The sequence below is a fragment of the Tetranychus urticae genome, chromosome 2, assembly GCF_039701765.1.
Source record: "Tetranychus urticae isolate SD_2017Ah chromosome 2, NJAU_TeUrti_SD_1.0, whole genome shotgun sequence".
NCBI classification, from domain to species: domain Eukaryota; kingdom Metazoa; phylum Arthropoda; class Arachnida; order Trombidiformes; family Tetranychidae; genus Tetranychus; species Tetranychus urticae.
This window is the reverse complement of record NC_142959.1, coordinates 29,291,306-29,316,618: the sequence shown is the minus strand read 5'-3', so window position 1 is coordinate 29,316,618 and position 25,313 is coordinate 29,291,306. Positions and strand designations below refer to the sequence as shown.

The 25,313-nt window shown below is 30.3% G+C and overlaps 1 protein-coding gene across 1 annotated transcript; it reads right to left on the bottom strand.

Annotated features, from left to right (window-relative positions):
- Positions 1 to 39: 39 nt before the first annotated feature.
- LOC107368149 (uncharacterized) lies at positions 40 to 23,819 on the bottom strand. The gene is made up of 7 exons (XM_015935930.3): positions 23,368 to 23,819; positions 18,690 to 18,980; positions 7,844 to 8,143; positions 3,324 to 3,593; positions 2,383 to 2,701; positions 2,011 to 2,165; positions 40 to 1,929 (listed from the first exon to the last, which is right to left on the bottom strand). The coding sequence occupies exons 1-7, from the start codon at positions 23,453 to 23,455 to the stop codon at positions 1,121 to 1,123; spliced, it is 2,232 nt and encodes a 743-aa protein (XP_015791416.2). The 5' UTR covers positions 23,456 to 23,819; the 3' UTR covers positions 40 to 1,120.
- Positions 23,820 to 25,313: the final 1,494 nt, after the last annotated feature.

Here is a 25,313-nt window from a genome sequence, read left to right as displayed (position 1 = left end):
CAATTGGTTTATTGCGAAGAAAAATTGATAGATTTAAAATCATAGATCATGAAATTTGTTTTAATCTTGATAAATTATGAAGACCACACCGTTATACAGTATAAAAAAGACAGAAAGTAAAATTACAAAAGTGATTGGACAATTGAAAATTAAATATAATAAATTAATTGGTAATACTATTTATGTATCATGATGATTGCACCCAAAACAGTTTTCCCCAAAATAATCACGCGATGTCAGCTATACAAGGACAATAAGTGAACAGTGGACATCCAGAAATGAGAATTAAGTTAATCGTAGCGACCAATCAATATGAAAATTGTGATATTGACCAAAACAATAACACAAACTAAACACTGGCTTCAATTTTAAATTTCATTGAAATGTCAACAATCCTTTCTGATTCAATTGAGTCTCTCTATTTGTTTAATTGTTTTCAAGTTGCTTTAAATTAGTTATATTAAGTAGAGTTGCTGATTGTTGGCTCAAAACAATATCACTGGTTTACCTCAACAGAGAAGCTAAATTGAATAGTTGTTACAATTAACTTAGTTTTCATAACTGGGTTTAAAAGTAAGAAATGAACATTAAAGATATGTGTAAGTACTGATTTTTCGTGAGTGAAAAATCAAGTTTACAATTTTCACCTTAAAATAATGGTTTGATTAAATAATTAGTAAACTTATTGAGAGGCAAAATTTAAATTAAAAGATTAATAAATAAGGTTGAAGACACACACATTGGACCCGATCATTAATTTATATCTGTAATGATATCTTTAAATGGCAATATCACCAGATTGACATTTCCTGAGGAATGATAACTTATGAAGTCTTGTTCAGGTCCACTTTAATATGATCTTTTACGAAATATTTAGCGTCAATCACGTGACTAGATTCTGGTGCCTTATTGGTGTGCATTTTTAGCGTCTAATGTTGATACATTGATATAGTGAAATGGTTTATTGGATAATTAGGTGGGTTCGTTTGGTATGGCACCAGAGACACCGGAAGAGCGATTCAATGTGGTTTTATCTTTCAATGAATGAAGGTGGGAAGTCGAACCAAGTAAAAATGTATCTTTCAAGGTTCCAAAATTGGTGTTTAAATCATTATTTATCTTATTCATATCGACAGCCCATTGTTGAGTATCGTAAACTGGAAGCTGAATCACTGGTCTTGTTGGGTAAAGTACCAGTTGGACCACCATATGAGTATATGTAGGATGGACTTGGAAGAGTTGACGATGAAGAGCGTCGTTTATCACAGAAATTTGATGAATTATACGTCGAGTTTATTTTACGCTGCCAACAACAGGCCCAAACAACTAACATGATTAACTGAGCTACCAAAAATAAACCACATGCAATTGTGAAACCAGCCATGTTGATACAAGAACCAGTGAAAATGTTTCGCACAGATTCAGTTCCATCATCCTTTGATGTGTAAAGGAAGTAGTCATTTGGACTGGAACCATCTGATTCATCGAGTTTTCCTAATGAATTTCTATTCTTATCACCTGGTCGCTGTTTACCATCTAATTCAAAAACATCAGTAATCTTAATGGATTGTGTCATTAAAAGATCCTTTTCTTCCTCAGTTTTGCCGGCTGATCGTCGTCGTCGTCTTCGTCTACCATAAGAATCTCTTTCTTGGACTTTACCATCAGCAGTCTGTGTAACACATGGAACAGGAGCACAACCAGTTAAACATGGTGTTACTAAGGCACGGAATTGGACAATATCTGAAGTAGGGAATTTGAAGGCATCGAAAGGAACATCCAGATAGTAAGTTCCTTCAGCTTCAACCTTTGATACAAAACCCATGATGTTTATATCAACTGGACAACCAGCTCCATCAATAAGCAAAATATCCGAAACGTCCATTCCATCAACAGCAACCAATTCTCTTATGAACATTTTGTATGGACCTGAAAAAGAATTTGATAGAATTTGTGATTAAAATTTTAATTTTTGTAGATCAACTTAAATCTTTTCAAGAGACTACTTACTGCTTGGATCATCAATTGAAAATCGCATCGTCAAAGAATCTCCAACTTGAGCACTGGTGATGTCATTTCCATCTTTATCAACAACTCGCATTGTTATGTTTGGAGAGCCAACAACCTGAGAATGCACATTGGCTTCATCTCGTTCAAGTTCATCACTATTGAAGGAGAAAAATGAAATTTAATAATGAAAAAGAAACATTTTTCAATCTTTTTGCATGTAATAAAACAGGCGATTAATTAAATCTGAAGTTAAGTTACATCTTATTTTTCATTATAATTTAATGTGTCAACAACTATTTTTCGTATCCTCACCATTTTATTAATAAAGATTGAAAGTAAAAAAACACAAAATACTTTAAGTAAAATACTTACGCTTCGATTGAGATGGGCGATTGATTAGTGACACTTTTATTGGACAGATCGTAGTTACAGTTGACTGAAAGTCCCATGTCCTTGGTGGTTACCACCATATCATGATGTTGAATGACAATGTCATTGGCGAAGGTTCCGGCTTCCTTTTGCTTTACATCACACAATATATCATGATAAGGCATAGCCAGATCAAAATCAAGTTGATTGGTAACATCGTTGACACACGCTGTTGGCTTTGCTTTAGCGTAAACCTTTCCATTAAAGAGCTTGGTTGTCTGTATGGAAGCAATCATCTCCTTTGCTCGGCAATCAATTTTCACTATAATTATCACAGTTCAAACAACATGGAAAGAAAAAGAGGAAAAAAGAGGAAAAATTAGTGATTAGAAAATGATTTTAAAAAGGAGAACAAAATAGTTTTGATTGGATCATTTGAAATGATCAGAAATGAAATATTGACATTCAAATGGAAATTCGTAAAACTAATACTCAATCAACTAAATTAATAAATTTAAAGATTAACATGAAAAACTAGGTAAAATTGAATTAAGGTTTGAGTTTTTTCCCTTCTACTGATTTCATTAGGTTTTTCACTCTCCATGAAATCTAAAACAACAACTTAATTAACCTCTATTAAATCACTCTTTTCATCTCTATTATATAAAAGAAACAATAGAGAAGCATTTAAAACAAAAAAAGTCAAACAAATGTCACTGTCAATGAACTATTCACAAGTGAAAACACATTAGCATGGATCATCGGACCATTTCAAAGTAAGCTTCCAATGTGAAAATCCTTAATTAACAGGTTAAGTCTATCAAGGTAGCTTCTAATGGACGTGACAGTAGCTTGAAATGATAATTGATTCACAGAATTGAATGCATGTAAACTTTTCCTTCGAAAGGGTTCAATGGTAAAATTGACAGCAACTGGATCCTTACATTTATAACACGGTCCACGTTCATAAGTTATAGCATCGGGTACTTCAGAATGAGGTTCCTCGATGTGAGTCAATGAAACAGACTCTAAATGACTGGTTCGACAAACTCGTCCATTTTTAGGTTCACCCAAATCATAAGAGAAGCATCGGTAAATAGCATTGAGACAAGCCTTTTCACATTCCTCTGTGGTATTGATGTTGGGATGAATTGAGTCAACAGTCTTCAATACTTTGCCCTTTACCTCTTGAAACGAACACATGGTTTTAGGTTCTGAATAAAAAGAGTAAAAAATGAATTAATAATTAAGTTAATTAGTCAAGTGAATAATTTCAATCATGAATCAAAGTCTGTTGGCATCGACAAGTTGGTTCCGTTTTTTCAGATCATTTCCATGCTATTAAGAGAAATGGAGAAACAATCTTTTAATAAATTTTAGATTGAATCATGAGATGAGTTCCCAGGTAATTTGGTTTCTAGCATTTGAACAATTGAACTGAATTGTGTTGAAACATGATAATAAACCTTTTATTACTCAAATTGTCTTCCTCAAGATGAGAATCGAAACATCAACAATTGGAAACATTTTGTGTGAATATAACTGTTATATTTTGTTTACCATCAATAGCAATCAACAGGACTATTCAGTTTCACTGTCATCATAATTTGTCGAAACACACAAAAAGGTCATTATCATCGCCCTTACCTGTATCATTATCAATGATTAAGTTGGAAGGAAAAGAAATGGTAATCATATTTGTGCTCTCAACATGTTTAAAACTAATGGGTTACAGGTTAATTTGAATCAAGTGATGACAAAATAGATTATCATTTAGAATGTGAAAAATGAATGATCCAGTCAGAATAATTACAGGGTAATTGAAAGCAACCTACGGGAGCAAAACTAGTGATTGTAAAGAGGACTGAAAGGGTCAACAATTAATTAAAGTCTAGCATGGTGATCAAAAGAGTTTCATTTGACATTTTCATTATTGTCATTGAGTTGTTGTTAAACATTGAACTTTAATCAAGTTATGATAGGAAACCGTGATCATTGCAACTGTAATCAAGACAATTTTGAACATTGACCTGTAAATTCTTGGTTTCGTTTCGCTTTCTCGGTAGGGTAATAATCACGGTATCAGGATATTTTAATGTACATCAGGTGAAGAAGGAAGGAGATTCAATCATTTATTCATGATGACCGCGGGAAAATTTTGAGCCAATGTTGAAAATGAAAATGACATTTTTGTAATAGTTGTTGTTACTGATGATGATGATGATGGTTAGGTTGGTGATAACATAACTAGGAATAACATGAAAAAGAGCATCAAAATGAGGATCAAAATGAACCTTGTAATATACACACATTGATGGCGTGATCACAAAGGTAAAATTAAATTGCAGTTAACTCTTTAATAATTATAACGGGATCTTTTTGTAGCTCAACGATTCAAGATTATAAATTTATGAACTGAAAAATGATTAACTGTAGTTGATGATGAAAATGACATCAAATGTAATGGTATAACCAATGTTAATGATAGTTGTGGCTATTATAATGGACGAAATTAATAAAGTATGGATAACTTGAACAGGTTTCATCAGCAAAATTCATAAAAAGTGACTGAAAATTTTAATATTTCTGTAAATATAATTGAAACTAGACCTGAACCAATAGATAATTAAGAAACGGCAAGAGTCCAAAACTTGTTTATTAATAGCATTATAACATTTTCTAGTTCTCTGAACTTCATGGAGAGGTCTAGAAGGTTAGATTGACTTGAAATCAGAGTAAACAAAGGCTTTCTATGGATTAACATTGAAATGGATTAAAAGCTCAAGTAACCTTTTAAAATGAATTTAATATGAACTTTTTAACCTCTTCAAATAGGCAAGTGTCAGTTATTAATTGAAAAGGTTTCACCAGCTAAGCCAGTTTCAAGATTTTCTGAGATTTAATCAGTTGATAATAGCTTGCGACTTTCATATTTTACAATTTGAAATATGAAAAAACAGATTAACTAACCGTTAACGGATTTTAAACTCAATTTATCATCTTTTACTTGTTTAAATCAACGTTAGTTGTAATTAACACAACCAACAAGCATACAAATTAAACTTGAAGGCATCTTTGTTATTCATCAAGTTGACTGTCCTTTAATTTTTTCTCGTGCTTTCATCCACCTTTCCCATTAACCTGACCATTGATTAATTACCCTTTAATAACTTAGTTAACAACTAAATTGCTACTTAAAATTAATCTCAATTAAGTTATTAATTTTTCCTACACAAAAATCAATAAACCAGCAAAAATCAACATCAGGAAAGGAAGGTTGACCTGAGAGTTCAATGTCTACAGTTTACCTGTCTAGTTAAGTCTCATTGATTCACGTTAAGTGATCAAATTAAGAATCAAATTTAACTATATCTAGACAATTAACCTTTTTGATCGAGTTAGCAATATTTTAATAAAAACCGTTTATCCACAGAATAAAAAAGAATCATTTTATTGCATAAAAATATGATTAGTTTAGGGAAAGTGAAGACTTCAATGGGAGGTCTTGAGCATTTCATGCCACCCATTATTAAACCTCAAAGAGGTAACAAATTATCTCGATTGATTTATTACAATCGTAACCAATCTTGTTGATTACTGGTTAATATTGACTAGTAAAAGGTAGGATCCAACCTCAACAATAAACGACAATTGATTTTCATTTCTGTATTTTCATGCAAAGATTTCAATCACTTTGTACTCTTTAATTTTTTACAGGTAAAGTGATATCAATAGGAAAATCACGGAAATACAAAAGGAAACATTTGATGATTGTCTGAATGTAAAAAACAGAAGATAAACCGTTGGGCTTTTGACCTTAGCTATTTAAATCGCCTGAATTATCAATTTGATCCATTTCTCATGTATTTTTACTTCACTTTTTCAACCATTGCTTGTTTCAATGGTGTTACTGTTGTCAAATGAAAAAGGAGTATCAAAAGAAGAATGAATAATCATTGGCATCAATTGATCTAAAAATCGTGATTTAAGAGGACCATCATCATCATCATCATCATCATCATCATCATGGCAAATTACCTTCTCCTATTTATCCTCTTGTATGAAAACTTTGATCAACAACTTGTTAACCCATCATCAAGTTGATCATTTCTCATCATTTGATGATGTCCAAAGAAACATGTTCAAGTGGTTGGCAAAAAACAAATCACAACTAATAACGGTTCATGGAGACAGGTATAAATGAAATGAATACCGGAAGTGATACAGTGATAGGGAAATGATGTAAACCTTGAAATTAACAAATCATGTTATCAATGATATTGATTGTTCTTAATGACAGATTCTTTACACGTTTACCTGATTAACAGGGAAGTTGAAGCATCAGCTTTACATTCATTTACAAATCCTATTCAAAGTTATTAATATAATCATTGATCTAAAGGAATTTGATATTTTTCAAAACTGTAAAACTTATTAACAATGTTTAGCTTTTAATATTTAAATTGATTAAGATTAATGAGAATTGGTTGATTTAAGAAGCAACTGAAAAGTTTAAGTCGCTTTTCATTTTTTCATTTTACTTTTAATTTTTGCTCAATAAAAACCTTTTGTGTGTTTGCTTATTATATTTAAATATTGTAGTTAATAGCATCACGATCATATCATGTTATAATCAAAAAATATTTGATCATTCAGGTAATTGAATTACTTTTCATTTGATTTGATATTAAAGATTGTTGAAGCTCACAAGTCAGTTTGAGTTCATTTGCTTACTCACAAAGAATCATCGTTATGATTAAATCAATGTAGTTAAAGGTTAATACTATTAATAATGATAATGATAAATAAAGAGATAGCCTTAGGATGTTATTATTTTGTTATTATTGACCAAAGGATATTTTTTTCATCTTTTTTTTATGGAAAAAAATTCAGACAGAACAATCAAGATTTCACAAAATGACGGCAATGATTAATCGAATGAAACAAGTCCAATGAACTTTATTAACTATTGTAAAATCAGACACATGATGAAGATGATGTGAGCCTGGCAAAGGCCTAAACGGAATAAACTATTAAAATTATTCATCAAATTATCATTAGCTGATTATCAATAATACTTGTCTCATTCTGTGGTATTCAGTTGAACAGAGAGAAAAAAAGATTTCAAAAGAAAAGTAAAATTATGTATTCATTTTCAATTGCATTTTTAACAAAGCATATAAACTTTGACCTCAGGGAACCTTAAGGTACTCTAGGAGTTACTTTTACTGGGTTGACCCTGTGAGTCCATCAACTTGATCCTCATCGTGGTTGTTTGATGATGAATTGATTTCCCTTTTACCTGTTGAAGCTTCTTCTATTTGTTTAGCTAATTTTAATTTCATTTTCAGGCTCATCCAAAAATAGATAAACAAATTATAAGTTATAAGCCTTAATTTGATGAACAGACAGATGGAATAGATTCATGATTGATTTATGTGGTTAAAACTTCATCTCGACTTACCTTCAATACAATTAGATTCATAATAGTCAATTGTTTGTGATGGAGACGATATTGATGGTGCAAAATCTCGCCTTGGTGGTTTCGTTGGAATGGCATGTCTATCAATATCAGATAATGAACATTCACCGGTTCCATTATCATAGTTTACGGATCGACATTTAAATGAACTCTCAAGAAGACAGGCTTCAAGACATTCGTTTTTGCTGGTAACATTCAATCGTCTTTTCTCGTATTTACGAAGCTCATATCCAATAACCTTTTCAAAAGACCATGAAGATAGACAAGATTTATTTTCAAGACCTGCAATGAGAGAAATAAATTGTTTGTTATTTGTTTAATCATGAAAAAGTTACATTTTATCGAAAGCAAGTTTCCAATGTTTTTGCTGTTTTGGGTTTACAGAGTTTCATCAGATTGAAATTAAAAATTGCATCATAGTTAATGCAGTATTTTAAAAGATGTACAAAATGAAATTAAATGATGAAGCGGATCATTGATGAAAGTTAAGATCACTTTAGACAATTCAACATTTATCAAATTTATCATAAATGATCAATCAAAACACGGAAGAAAGACAGAAGTTGAGAAAGAGTTATAAAGTGGACTTCATCTTGAGCCTAGATCAGACAAAAAGCGTGAAACATCAGCAAATATGTCTAATAGAAAGCTGTCAAAATTTGGATTCAAAATAAAACTCAGTACCTCACCTTCACCTTCACCTTGTTTCTTGAAAGCCGATATTGGGTTAATTTGGCTAGGAAATAGAAACAAGTTGATTTGGATCAAATGTTGATTGATGAACTTATTTGATGCTTTAAAAGTTTTCTGTTGATGAGAAGAAGAAAAGTGAGAAAATGTTTCATCTTCTCATCAACACAGAAACTATCAAGTATGAAAAAACAAAAACTGTATTAAGGGTAAAACAGTATCAAAGTTGCAATTACATTTGATATTTCCTTCAATCATTGGCTCTATCAAATATTCAGGTTACTGTTATTAGATTGTTGATTACATTTTTATGTTTTTCGCCAACATTTTGTACCAATCAGTTTTGTACACATGATACAAAAAGGAAAGATAGGTATTAATTGCAATCAAAAATGGGAACAATTTTACACCTAGAATCCAAATAAATGGGTCCAATCAAATGGCATATTGAACTGAATTGCAAAAAAAGATTTTGCCAACAAAACTGTTTTCATGGCTAATGAACACAGCAATTTGCATACAGTCAATCGTACTAATTGATACAAATGAAAATATTAAATAAAAGTTGAATTGGAAACAATTCGAATTGAGTTTTATCGAATATTCCTGAAGACGATTTGGATTATTGATCTCATCCTGTAGGTAAAACATGAAGAGATTAAACGGATTTGATCTGAGTTTTATGTTCATAAGGAAGATGTCAGATAGTGAACTGGTAATGATGAGAATTGATTGAAAAATAAAAGTCCAATGTTGAAGTTTTACACGAAATTGACCTAATCATTTGATCATTCTTGATATTAACAGTAATTTAATAACTTTCAAGTTGAATCAATTGGAAAATGCGAAATAATTATTGAAGCTATTAAGAGTAAACACATGAAAAGTGTCATTAAACGTACATTGAAACAATTTTCTAGACTCAACATGATCGTAATTTATTTTTGCATGTAAAACTGTACAACAATAATGAACGATTGTTACTGTTTATGTAAAAATGTTTATAGCATTTGTAATATTTGTTGATTATCATTTCATGGTGTTTCAGTCAGGGTGGCATTAAATGGTTAACAATGGAGGCATTCATTCAACTTAAACTGTAAACTTAATCCACGTTTTAGTGAAAAACTCTGTGAATGTAAAATGTTATTTAAATGTGAAAGTGTCAATGGACAAAAGATTGAAGGTTGATGATGATGAGTATAATCATCACCTTGTCCCTGGTTTGTTTAAATGTTGAATAACAATGAAAATGATGAGAAACTCTCTCTTTCTCTCTTTCGACACCTTTAATCGTTGCTTTTGTCACTCTTAGCTATCCTTTAATAGTTGATTTAATAGTGTAAAGACCCTTATCATCATTATCATAATCATCACCAGGTTCATCATCATCATCGCCATCAAAATTTTCATTAATGACTATTAACAGGGAATGGTAAAACACAAAAGATTTTAAAACTTGAAAGCAAATCATGTTCATGGTTGCTTTAATGGGCAACCTTTCAATTTATTTATCAAAGGTAGATTCAAACCCAGAGAGAAAAATAAATTTAAATGTAACAAAAACTATAATGAGACTTAGAACCAAATAATGATGATTGGGACAGAATCAAGTCACAACTGGCTAACACTTATTTTTCAAGATCATTGAAGTTTCCAGATAACATTCACAAAATTCATTGAACCTTCTTCTTCAACAGCTGTAACCAATCATTTCAACTGTTTAAGATACTTATCGTCGTTTAAATAATATAATACAAACAGAGGTTCACATTTCATTGTGCATCAGAAATCATTTAATGGTCTACATGTGTGTCTCTGTCTTTAATTCAGTGCGTTCCAAATGACCGACTGGGCCACATGGTATTGGGTACTTTAATAATGATGAAAGCAAATTTTGTGCAATAATTTCAGAGAAGCTTATTCTAACTCTTAAATACAGTAACGAGTTTAGATTGAATTTCTTTAATTCTCAAATTGAGCAGCATAAATTGTCTACAATTTACATGTTTTATGTGATCTTTATTTACAGGTTTTATCGGCAATGCCATTGTCAAGCATCTAACATAGTTGGTTATCCAATTTAGACTTAATTTTAAGGCACTTTTGATTAGATAATCAACTATGTGCGTATCTTTTTTTGAAACTGTACGAAACTTAATGTCCGTGGCTGTATTACCACTATTATACCGTAATACAGTTAAAGCAATATAATTGAACAATTGAAGAAACACAAAAAAATTGAGAGTAAAGATTAAGAATTAGTTCATGAATTATTAGCTTCTTCCTGTTATCAACAGGGTGTCAAATTATTTCTCACAATGGAAATAACGATAACAAGAATTGAAAAAATGCGCTCAAAATGGAAACTGTTTAACCTAGACAATGAGGCAATAAATTAGGTTAGATTGTAATGATTAGCAAGGTCTGAAACTATGTTGATGATGATGACACTTGACTGACCATTAAACTGACTGAAGGTTGAACACAATTGGTCCAGAAAAAAGAAGTTAAATTTAACCTAAAAATACTAAACCACAAAAGTGTCCACACATTTGAATAAATTTTCATTGGAATCACAATACTTTCTTAATCAACCACTAAATAATCTTAAGCTTATTGAGTATGAAATTCATTACTTGACAAGATTCAAAAGAAATTCAATTCAAATGAAACCCCGGAAAAAATTAGATGCATGATAAAAATAACACGTTACTGTCCTAATTTTATGGAAAGAAATAATTGTTTCTATTTCGATTTGTTTATTAGCAAGAAACTTGAAATGGATTTAAAATTAACACATCAAATCACAATAATACACATACGAATAATTAAAGTGAAATTGAAGTATCCTTATGCTCAGGATATTGAGATTTTATGGACTAATAAATCATGATTATATTGAATTTGATAATGCTCATAAAACCCATTGAATTGATTTACAAAAAAAACATCAACAAATGGAAAGGAATAAAAAAGCTCTTAAAATGACGATATTATGCGATTCAGGTTTCAGATGTTTATTTTGTATTGTTTAGATGGTTGAATTTAATCTTCCGGTGAATATAATATTATAATATATGCTTTATTCAGATAATGACCATGACCTAAGCCTTGATCACTTCCCTTAAGGTGCTTTAAATAACATTCAGGTAGAACCGGAAAAAGATGAAAAAAGAAATGGTCAATTTCATTGACATTAATGGAGGAAGCTGACTCACTGGTGTTTATTAAACATCAATAGGTTTCAATCATCATCAATGATAACTTGTAAATTCAAGTTATGACCAAAGAAACAATACATTAACGAGCATTTTAAACAATCAAATTAATTCCCGCTAATCGCATAAACTACATATCATTGACCTTTCAATTTTGAAACATGGCTGAAACATAAAAGCGCAAGTGATAATCAAGTTAACTTTTGTTTGACTAATCAACAGGTAGAAACAGTTTATTCATTAATCATTGGTTACACCTTATGTAGAAGAGAGAGTAAAAAATGAAACATTCATGGTAAATATTGGATCAAGCAGAGAGTATTTAACAGGGAGAAGTGAATATTGAATATAACAGGTAAAATGATGAAATATTGTTATCACATGTAAGTGAAAGAGATAATAATTTAACTAAGAAATGATGATGATGATGATGAATATGAGATGTGAAGGAAAACATTTATGCTTTTGAAAGGATGAGGAGAAGATAAAAATTGATAATGATTATTGTTACCGCTGTAAAGGCAAAGGTAAAGAGGTGATTATTTTGAAGGGAACAAAAGCAATTGTTGAGAATCAGGTAAAATGATGATTCTAATGATAGGTATGGTTTTTGAATTGAAAATAAACTTTTTTCTCTTCTGTTTGTTACTGTTCATTGAGAGCCTCTCATTAACATTATCATCATCAACAACATCAACAGTAACATAATCACCATCATCATAATCATGATCATCATAATCAACAATCTTCAACCAAACCTTGAATAAATAAAGCAACATTTTACTTTCCAATTCATTTTTAAAGTTAAAATTCAACAAAAAGTAAAAATTGGTGACAAATCAATGCTCATCACGAATCATGAAATATTTTTTCACATTCAAGTTTATATCAATCGTTGAGTTGAAATCAAATAAGTTGATTGTAGCCAAACTGGTCAAATGATTGCAAGCAAGTTGAAACAAAAGGTCAAAATTAATTGTTAAATTTAAAGAGATCAGGGCTGATAAAACAGTTTCCGTAAAAAACGTATCAACAATTAAAGCTGATAAGTTGAATCTGAAATGTAAATCAATTGTATAAACCCTTATTGTAAGATGTGAATATCATTATTATCATCTTCTTAATAATAATGATGATAACCATGATAATGATGAGCAACACTATTATTACAGTTTAACCTTAAAGCTCTTGGTTTGGGTTAAAGGTTTGTTTACTTGATATAAGGGTGGTCTTGATACAATAGGAAAGACTAGCATTCAAATTGGTTACCTGTATAAAGAGGTATCAAATATTCAATTGAGAGGGTAAAACGCAAGTTAAACTCAATTTTACTAAATACTTTCAATATTAATGATTGAGTAACAGACAATGAAAAGTGAATTTCAGTGTCATTAACATTTCAATGATTACAGAAGCAGAATCAGTGAAAAGTTGATCCTTTTTTCATACTTTGCATTCATGATCAACTTTTTACTTTATTTAGAGCTTTATTTTATCAATTATTTCCCGATTCTGATCACATTCATCTTTACAGTTTGTCAACCTTTCCATTTCCTCATCCTTTCTCTTTACTTTTATCATTATCATGACTACGCTCTGTTGTTAGTTTTCATTCACATGCTTTAAACAAATTTAAAGTCAATGCAAAACTCATCACTGTTTAACAAGTTGACTTTCTTAGGAAATTGATTAACAATGAAATGATCACGTAATATTGCTATTTATCAACTACTTCAAGGATATTTATATGGTTCACTGTCTGTTGATACTGAAAGCGTGTGTGTTTTGCTTGATTAACATGATTAACTGTCGTATATTGAACAGTTTTTATTGATAATCATAATTGCCATTCACTCATTTACTCTTGTTTTCATGGTTCCACCATTAATTGTTGAATGTTAACCATTTGCTGATAAACACACAAAGATTGTTTTCACTTTACAAAAAGTGAAATGTTGACAATCAATAATATTATTTGATTACATCTTTTACTTTTCTCATTACTTTTACCTTCCATCATGCTCTTCATAGCTTCAGCTATCATCCTATTCAAAAGGCACTCAAAAAGTAGTAAAAATCATTGAAAGATAAAGTTTGAAAGATTGAAAAAAGTTCAAAATCAATCAACCCATGAACGATTAAAGTGAAAAGTTGCATCAAAATTAAGTCAATTGAATTCACTTCCTTTACAGAGTTAAACCTTACAATCAACAGATGAAGATGATATTATCTGTCAACGACAAGGAGCATTCGGTAGTCACTTGAAGGCCTAAGAAACTGAACATTGACTTTGAAAGAAAAAAAAACGATTGAAATTGAATTATCGAAGTGCAAAGAAGGAAAAAAATTCAATTGCAATATTAAGTTTATCAGAGTCAACAAAAAAGGACCAAAATTTTGATATAAACATGATCAACACTTCCGTATGAAGGACAATTGATAGCAGAAATTTAATTTAAAATCTAATTTAACATCTAATTTTAATTATTTTGCTACTGACCAAAATTAAAGCATATCATCTACTTTCATGGTCAGTGTAGCTTGAATTAATTGAGAGATGAGACTTGATGAGAATTGAGTTTGAATAAGAATGCAAGAAAAATCTGGTTACCACAAGAATTTTAAATTGAAATTTCAACCAGCAAATTAGCAAATGACAAACTTGGTAAAACCAGAAAAAAATGAATTAAATCAACTAACGATACAAACTACAGTTGACATCTCAAGCCAATTGAAATGAGCAACAATTTGTAACAATAATAATCAACTGTTAACGGAAAACGCACAATCAAGTTAGCCCAGTTAAGCACAAGAATTGTTCAGCTTTGGATCCTTTCCTAATTATAATTAATTATAGTTTGTGAATCAACTGAGATCTTATTTGGATGACAACAGAATTTCCAGTAGAAAATAACAAATGATCATGAAAAGATGCTTTAACCTGAAAGATGAAGATTTTATCAATTTACCTCAACTTGACCATAATGTTTATAATGCTTGAAACGATAACAGTTTACTTTATAATGAGAAATGACCAGAAATCGCTTGATGAGATTATCTTGGAATCTTCATAGATGTTAGAATCATGAAAAAGGATTAACATTATTATTTTGATAGAAATATTGAAATTATTTTTACGATTTTTCATTATTTCACCTTTTCATTGTTTGCAAAACAAAAGGTGAAACAATTGCATGTGTTATTATATTCACGTTATTCATTATCATTATGTGATTGTAAGTTTCTCAATTGACCTTTCTTCACAAATATGATATTATTAATATTAATATCATATCTTTGATATCATCATTATCATTAGCATTTACATATTATACTTCATTTGCTCTCACTTTTGCTCCATCTTCATCTTTTACCTTAATTTACCTTAAAAATCTACGAGTCTCTTCCGGGCAGTCAAATGATGTCTTCAACTTTAATTATCATGAAAGGTGAAAATCCATTTATATTAATGATGATGATGATGAAAATAATGATAATCGCAATCATAATAATAATGTTTATGAAAGAAGTTATTTTCAACAAAATGATTATATTAAGTGCAACAATAAGCTCTTTGATTTAATAACATCTCAATTCTGTTGGAATATTCCAACAATTAACATCTGAAATGAAAGCGTTTTCAACTATTAATTTTAATTGTTGGCTTCACTGTAAGCTCAAAATTGAAAAATCAAACCAAAATAATCCTCAAACTGTGAAAAAGATCACCTCAATGTGAACAACTCTTACTGAATAAGATTAGCAAGAGTTTGAAAGATTGTCAGCTTCAATAAATCATTGGATAATTGTCAGACAATTAAAACTTGATTGAGATAATGTTTCTGATAATTTAAATCAATTTTCCAGTTGACCATCAAAAAAACAATAAACAGATTAAGTCATTTGATGAGCAGATTGCGAATTAACAGTCAGTTTTGATTTGGTGCTAATAGGTGAAGAGTCAAAGCCAATTGAAAATGGCAAATCAAGATTGAAAGGTTAAATTATCAATGAAAACTTTAATGGCACATTTATGTTATGATTAGTATTAGATGATCAGTTTGGATCATTAAAAAGTCAATGGATAAGACGTGAGCAGAAATCATGATAACCTTTCATAGTTAATCCTCTTTCACCTTATCATCATCATCTTCTTTTTCCCTTCACTTTACCTGGAAAAGTGTTTCATTTTGATAAATATTTTACTCACTTGTTGATTGAGCCTCACGACAGACAAAAAAAACTTTTATCAAACAGGTAACAACAGCAACAAAGTGCAAAGTGAAACTTATTTAACCATCAACTCATCTTGAAACAAACAAAAAACACAAACCAAACATTTTCAACCTTCACTGAACTTTGACATTGCCAAAAATGCTTGAGGCTAAAAAAGGAAAGTTGAAAGTTTAGCAAAAAGGTGATCAAAAGACGGATCCATAGTTTTTATCATATTATTAACATAGGAATAATGATTAATTTATTGAAAAAAGCGAAGAGAAAAGGAATTAACTTGATTGATTAACGTACCTTGGATACTTAATACAGGTTAACATTTAAATTGTAAATGCAAGTGTAAATTTTTTCACCCTTAATGATTAAAAATGGGCAAACTAATTAACATTAAAACGTAATCAAAATGATAACCAATGAAAGGTAAACGTTGACCTTGACCATGTCTATTAAATTACATTATTAACCTTGTTTCACCAACTAAATTGTTCATCAAACATCATTAACAATATCACTATTAAGGTTAATATCAATTATTGAATAGACAAAGACAAACATTTAACACTAACCCTGTAATCTAGTTTAATCGACCAGACAAACCTAAACTCAATCATATTTAATCATTAAATCGAGAGTAATCATTATCAAAATTAATATACAATCAAGTCAGGAATGATAATAATTGATCAACAATTAGAGCCCAAGTTTGGATGCAACATGGAATGGCATTTCAATTATCAAAAATACATTAAATTTACATTGTTAATCATTTAAATTGTCAATTAATGGAAGTAGACATTTATCATTAACTGAAGGAAATTGAAGAAACATCAGGGAACAAAGAAACACTTTAAGTGTATCAAAAATTAATTTTAACCTTTTTTTTGATTAACTGACCCTCTACACCGAGATTACATGATGATAATAGCAAATATTTTGAATCAATGCTCATGAAGGTGTAAAAAATGATTTACTTCAGATCGATGAACTTAATAACTTGTAAGTGCATTTTAATACGTAAAAACATCCATTGGTAAATCTTTATCAACTTCTCAACATTTTTCTTGCAAACTGTACTCTTCTGTAATCTTCTCATCCTCATCATCTTATAATCATAGTTTAAGTATTTATCATTTTCAACAACATCTTTCCTTGACCCTGACCTTCCCCTGATCGGAAGATGATGAATAAGAAGAAAAAGAAATATTGAAAGGCAAAGAAAAAGAAAATTCTGAGAAAATTCATTGATTATCAAGTGTTACCTTTATTTACTTAACATTATTATTATTCTGTCCAGTTATGTGAAAATTCAAGATCAACTGCCTTTTAAAGGAGCAAAAATTCATTTCTTTCTCAATCTTTCTGTTTTTTGGCTTGCCATTTCATACGTAAAATTAATAATAATGATAATGTTGCTGTTAAGGCAGCAATAATAATGTTGCTGATAGATAATCATAATAATTTTAATAATGTTGAAAATGAACAAATCAGTGCATTTTTGGGTTGAGTGTGTGAAAATGCAAAAGATTGACTGATATTGGGATGAAGAGAGTACAAAGGAAATAGTCAAAGTTGACAATCAACTTCCATGTTAATTTAATTTAGACTAGAAGTTATCAAAAGTATCATTTCTTGTTCACCAATAATGACAAAATAAGAGAGGAATGACAGAAATGAAAGTTCATAAGAATGAAATGAAACATTGAAATACAACAATGCATTAATTGATTGATTATAAAGGATGGAGCAATGACGGATGGTCATTGATCATTGATTGTACTTGAGTGAATAACAGCTAACCTCACGATTAAGTTTTCATGAAAATCAATACTCGAGTTTAATTGTTTGATTCTTGACATAGTCAAAGTAGGAATATGAAATAAAGGTAAAAATATAATGTGCATTGTAATGGAAGACAAATGAAAAAGGAAAACAAATAATGTAAAATGTTTACCTGTGCAATACAAAAGATGGATAAGGATGAAAATAAAGTAAAATATAGCATTTACAGTTAAATAATATCCACCTACATCAATGATAGTTGCATAACAACTTTAATCAACCTTATAACCTTTTTCAGGGTCTTTTGTAAAAGCGTGAAGCACGTTACATCGTGCTAATTTTAATCAAAATAGACTGAAAAAAACAGACAAGAACGAAAGATATTTATGCATGTCTATTCACACTATAAACACAATATTTTAGATGAAAACAGCTTTACCCACAGGAATCAAGTTCAAGTTGATACTTGTTTATTTGGTTGCTTTTGATGAAATGGAAACAAAAACCACAGGATAAAGATCACACACCAGGAAACTAATGGCAGTTGTTGGTAGTGATCATCCAGAAAAATTGGGTTAAAAAGGTTAAAAGACAAGACTGTGAATAGGAAGTCTGAAAGAATCCAAGGTTTGGTCAACAAAAATGTAACAAATATGCCTAATTTTGATTAGACAGACAGACACTTTAACCTAAAAAGGTTACAATGAAAGATAACTATTTAAGTATCTTAATAAGATTCTTTAGTCTTTTCTGGTTTAACCAAATATTGGTCAATAAAAGCAACAAGGTAACTTCTTTAGGCATGCAAATTGGAAGGTGAAACAGCAAAAATAATGGAAAACTGTGCAAATAAAAAGAATATAAAAGATTCAAAATTCTGTTGGAAAAAATTCTTTATAACTTACCCTTTAGACATGATTTTTGAGCGTAAATGGTGAAGACTGGAAACTGCGAGGGCTGCAAGGATTCGGGTTTAATTGAGGCATCCGAGCGTAAAAGAACACAAAGTCCAGTTTCAAAGTTGACCGCTCGACAGGTAACATTTTCACCGCATTTGCTTAAACATTCAGTTAATTGTAAAACTCCTGAAATGGTCTCCATTGTGTCATCAGCCGATGAAAAAACATATCCAGTAACAAGTTCAAAGGTAGACATGTAAGGTGGTAAACAGTCAACTGAAGATGACGAAGGTAATCCTTAATGGTTAACATAATTCCAAACAGAAAATAAATTGTTGATTAAACAAAGAAAAGGTTGAGAAAAATTAATAATAATTGATGGTAGAACAATTGAAACAAAGAAAGACGTTAAGATGAAAAAACCGTTGACTAAATGTTAAGACAATGATGAATGGAAAAATGAAAGGATTTTAATCCCCTCCTTTCCCCCACTTACATAAATTGGCGTCATTTTTGAATTTAATTTACCAAATTATTAAAAGTAAATTTTGATTGTTTCAATAATCCAAAGCCAATTAACCATGAAAAGTATTTGTAAATCAACTCCAATATTTACCTTTCTTTGTTACCTAAATTCACAAAAGATTCATTTTTGTTATGAAAATATTATAATAGCTTTTACCAAATGATTTAACACATGAAAATTGGTGTTAATAACAATTTAATTGTAACAACAATAACAATCATTTGAGCTCATCCAATTCAGCCGATGAATATTTTCACCATTTCCGTTCTCAATAAGCTGATGGTGAACAAAACTCTGAAACTTTAAACTCATTTGAATCTGTGTATTGCAATATTGACCTAAAAAGATGAACGAAATGTAATTTGGTTAAAATTGAAGGAATTAGGATTTCAATCAACACCAATTTAGTAATTGAATTTGCACTTCTCTGTATCAATCACAGACTAAGATGATGATGAAGGAAAACAATTGAAGTTTCTTGAGCTTCTCATTGAAATATTAATATTTACTTTGAAATGTCAGGAAGCAAATGATGATAATAATAATGTATATTTTTTTAAATTATATTCATCTTTACATTTCCCTTACACAAATGGTATAAAGTGCAACATAAAAGTGTTGTTGATGCGAATTCATTTCTCATGATATTTCACATTGAAAATGCCTACTTTTATTACATCATGGATGATTATGGTGATGATGAGCAGCAACAAACCCAATAATATGAAGGTAAGAAAATGTTAACTTGAAAATGCGAGTGAAATGATGCGAAACAGATTAACAGGTTCACATTATCATGGTGGCTTATATAATATATTTGATTGTGTTCAAGACTATTACGGAAGTCGTATGTACAGCCGTTATTGTACGCTTCATCAAATCAATTAGATTAAGTATTAAAAGATTCAACAATCTCTTGAATCGCAAATAAAACCAGATATTAGCATGAAATTTATCAATTTTATTTCATTCCAAAGAAAATGTAACTTCTGTTTATCCAAAGTTGCCAATCATTTGAAACATTTTAACCAACTTTACATGATATCTTCATGACTCAATCTATGGTCAAGAATGAGAAATGTTGACAATTGCTTGAATACATGAATAACTCGATGAGGCTCAGAATCTTGGCTAATCTGTCTTGACTAGGAATAGTTGGATGAAAGTTTGGGAAAATAAACTTTTCAAAGTTGGAAAAGTAAAAAGTTAAAAGCTAATAAATTTTCCTAAATTATGTTCATTTTTCATGTGAAATGAAACTCTAATCAAATTAATTCTAGTCACAGTAACTATTTATTTCATAATAGATCTGAACATTTTTCTGTCACAATATAACCTGAAGAGTTTGAGTAAAACTTGAAATGAAAACTGAAAGTGAAATTTTAATCTGTGAGTCAATAAATTAATCCAATAATAGATTTATCCTGAGAAACTGGTTGAACTGCTGATGAATTGAACTTGACATGAAACTTGCCAACCAAATGAAGCTATTTTAGGTCTGATTTAGTGCCTAACGATGAACATTGGAAAATTCAATTCAAGTTTCAATTTTTTGTCCAAACAATGAATCAAGTTTGATAATTAGTTGATTGCGATTGACTTGAAAATGATCTGAAAATTTTCATATGAATGTCCGTTCCATTGACGGTTCATGTTAATCACAGTTGAATATACATTTGCCTAATTTGTGAGCAAATATAACTTTTTTTCCTTCCAATATCAACTGTCTATCACAATTTTCTTCACCTTTTTTTGTCTTCTTTCTTTACCTTCCTCTTTCCCTTGGTTACCTGTTTCGTCTTCATTTTTCTTGATTCTTTCTTCATCTTTTTCTAATAACATCTTTTACATCGAGACAAACCTTTACGGAATCTGAAGAAGAGAAAAGTTAACATAAAAAGCATTACAGAATTAAACTGTGAACCTTTCATCCGTAAAAAGTTTTTGCAACAATTTTTACTTTTACAACTGTCTGAATACCTCAGGTTTGAGGTCAACTTTTGGCTTTTTACATGATACATTTCATTGGACTTGGAAAGATGCAATTTTCATAAACTCAATTTCAAACTGTCTTTTTTTACCATCAACTGAATAAAATATTTACATTATTTTATCAACCCTGATACTAGAATTGGAAAGTTGATTAAAACCACAAAGTAAATTGTTGAAATGAAATTGATTCATTTTAAAAATGGACACAAAAAAACTCAATTTACAACCATGAACCGTTACAATTAGATGAAAAATTGTCGACCAGAAAAAAAAAGTTAACAATACGAATTGATGAAACAATCAATTCAATTGTTTTGACAGTGTGATGGTGATGTAAACAGGTTGAAAGAAGTGCTAAAAGGTAAACCAATGAACATGATGACCAATGAAGATGAGCGGTGAAAAAAGAAATGATCTCAATATGAAAATGATGAAATTATGATAAAAATGGTTGACAGACAAAAAAAAAGATGAATCTCTTTTTGAGATTGTCTTTAGTTGATCCATCAAAGCGAATCAAAGCTCTTGGACTTAACGGTAATTGTGCTTGACCCATGATAAGGGACTTTAACCTTAATCTTTCGTAACGATCATTAACATGATATTATTTTTGTTGTCTGAATATATCATCATGTTGAAGATGATATACACTTGAAAGACTTTAACCTCCTACTTTTCCTCACCTCCTTCTTATTAATCATTTTTCTTGTTCTTCCCAGTCGGTCTTCCATTGAGTCCGGGAAATCACTCTCACCATCAACAACAACACCACCAACCTCAACCCTTTCATCAGCATCCATTCAATTTACAACAATAAAGGTAAAAATATGAGAATCTAATCTTCTGTCCTCTGTCAACTTCACTCTGGTTGACTAGAAGCAAAAATTGTTGAAATTGTTAGTTAATAGACAACAACAAAACTCTATCATTAATGGTATAAAATCCTGTGAAAGAAAGGTAATGATGATAATGATGATGAAGCTCATGAAATTGCACCTTGTAACATTTGAATAATTATTTTCTTCTCGTTTTTTCTTCTCTTTTCATCCCTTTTTTACCTTTTACCAGTTTGTTGCCCTTCGCATTCTTACTCTCAATATCTTTCTTCTTCTTCTTCTCGGGTTCCACAGTTTTTATTATCGCTATTACACCTTGACAGTTTTGCATTTTATCACTTTCACTTTCTGTGTGTGAATAACTTGATGACATTCAACAGGACATTAAAGTAATGGTGAAACAATTTAAACAGTCAAATGGGTAACTTGGTTAACCATCAGTTTATTTTTGTCATCATTAGCATCATTCATTTGGACAAAAAAATTGACCCTTTGTTTGTATTGTCCAGTATGAAACTGGTTCAATTGAGTGAAATAGTGAAAGTGCTCTTTGCTTTATTTCAACCAGATTTTTAATGCTTTTCCAGGCTCATTATCATCAACATTATTATCATCATTACTATTCGTCAGTGTCACCCATTAATCGTGTGGACTACTAAGGGTGACCTGTGATAGGGTAAAATTGGTCCATCTTTACTTGTAATTATGTTGAAAGATTTGAGAGCAAAAGACTAACATTGAAAAGTTGTTCATTGTAAATCAACACAGATGATGTTATTACTTGAAATTACTTTGCACACTTTTGGTTTTCATCCTTTTTTGTCTCTCAAACGTCTTTTGCCTGACTTGTTCATTACGAAATTTTCAAAGGCCAACAATGGTCATTCATTTTGTCATCTTTTTTTGCTGTCAAACCAACTCTTACCAGGGAAAAAACCATCAGCAATTTGCTAAATTTTATGCAAAATTTTCACAAAGATCTAACCATAAAAGCATAACAAAATTGCAGTGAAAAAACTTTTGTCCAGCTAAGCTGAATTATAAGTAATTTGACTTTGAATTGGTTAATTACTTGGACTCATCGATCCGTTGACAATGTCAAGAGTCGATGTAGGTTGGACAAAAAGGCTAAATTATATGTTAATTGGGAAGCAATTTTTAATAATTTTTGGGTAAAACCAATGAACCTCAAAACCTGACTCTTAATGGTTTCACTTGGTTAAAGATGAAGTTTTAGCAAATTACAAAGATTGTCTTTAACATTTGGTCAACGTTATTGTCATCGAATAAAAACGAAAAGATTAAAAATTAACTTGAATTGATTTCTTACCTTGATCAATTGATGAGTCAATCTCGGTTTGACCGGAGGCTGAGATGATGAAAATCAATGGTATCAATAGGAACTCAATTGGACCCATAATGTTAGGCAAGTTGGAATCACAAGTGTTGATACAAAATTTGAATAAACTAGGAAGATGTTGGTTAAGGTGATAATTAAACTTATAAATTAAAATAAATTAAATAAATAAATAAATAAGGGAAACAGGAAAATTCCGTTTTCCTAATTTTCTTGGGCTTATAAGATTAACTGTTGAAGCAAAGATATCAATTGGCACCAATCAGATTCACCGGCTAAACATAAATCTTTCATTCAATACTTAAAACCTTTTTTACTTCTCAATTCTAGTTGAACCTTTCAGCTACCAAACCATGTTAGTTAATGTTCAGTTATCACCAAACTTATATCACTGGCTCAACTTTACAAGTTAGTTCAAGTTTTATTTCAAGATCAGACTAAAAATAGCGCTCCTTGTTTTTACCGACTCACGGCAAGTGGCTCTCAAATGGCTCCATCTGTTAGTCTATCAAGAGTTAATGTATCATCTGCTTTTCATGTTCAATGAAACTTGAGGTTACTTTAATTATGCCAGTAGATTACAAAAATGTCTTTAATTATTGATGAAACATTCGAGTAATTCATATTGGCTCGAGCTTGGTCATACTTATAGAAATGGGACAAAACTGGACAAGAGATTTCGTTGTCTTACAAGCTCTGTGAATTTCGTGAGTTACAGATGTTATAAAGTCAAAGCGAGTTTAGTATAAAAAAACCTCTAGAATACAATCAAACTTGATCCTTGGACTTTTAATATGACCAGATTATTTCATGTCAAACTCTGCATTGAAAAACACTCCAAAAGACTAATGTTCTGGTTAGTTTAAAACGAGATTTTGTATCTTCAGTTAATACATTAAAATTCATAGAGACGTGCACTGCTCAGCAATAAAGTGAGCAATCAAATGAGAATTGAATATTGGAGCGAAATGATCCAAATGCGATAAGATTGATCGAATAGCTTCACAAACTTTCCAAGATTCCAGAGTTGCTCGGCATCAACAAGAAACATTGTCAATCAGATTATCCATTGATTTTAATGCCATCTATTGATGCGATTCACAAATATTTAAACATAACATTTATTTGCATGTTTTTCGTATGTAAAATATGAAACTCAAATTGTAACATCAATCTACATTCATTTAGATTTCAATGATTGGTATCAATCCAATTAATTATACGAGTTATTTAACTTATCAATTTAATTACAAGAAAAATCCCTTTGAAACTGTATCGTTATCAATTTTTGGTTCATTGAATTCGTGCAATCGAGATACACAACTAAAATCGGAAGTAATTAAAGCGCCTCAATTCTTTAAGAATAAATGTTATACATTTGAAATACACTTTCACTTGATATTTATAATCAATTAAGTTAAATTGTGTCATTGCCGTGAATCATTTTAAGGCCTTAATTTGATATACTTGTATATTAAATAATTATGTTTGTATTGGGTTCCTAATAATTATAAGCTGAATAGGAAGACTCACTTTTCATTAATAAAATGGTTGGTCAACCATGAATATTAAAATCAAAGTATATAAGGAGATTCATCTACTGTGAACCCTCTCATATTGTCACGTCGTGGGATTAGCATTTCGGCTATTTTTCTATAATATTTAGGTGAAATAGCCGTTCTAAGAATTTAATTTTACAAAAAACATGAATTTTTAATTTAATTTTGTGATTTTTCATGTTTATCTACCCAATTGGTAAATCAAGCCGCATTAAAAACATAATTAGAGTCCTCTCGAAATTTAATTAATTAAAAAAGCTGAATTAAACTTAATTGTTTATTTTGTTACTATGACCACGGACATTTTGAGAGGGTGACAATATGAGAGGGTTCACAGTACTGGTTATGTATCACAATCAA

Coding starts and splice junctions, on each gene's coding strand:
- LOC107368149 (XM_015935930.3), bottom strand. CDS start 23,455: ATGGGTCCAATTGAGTTCCTATTGATACCATTGATTTTCATCATCTCA. Junction 2,702..3,323: donor ACGTGGACCGTGTTATAAAT/GTAAGGATCCAG, acceptor TGATAATTATAG/TGAAAATTGATTGCCGAGCA. Junction 2,166..2,382: donor TCGCCCATCTCAATCGAAGC/GTAAGTATTTTA, acceptor CTCCTTCAATAG/TGATGAACTTGAACGAGATG.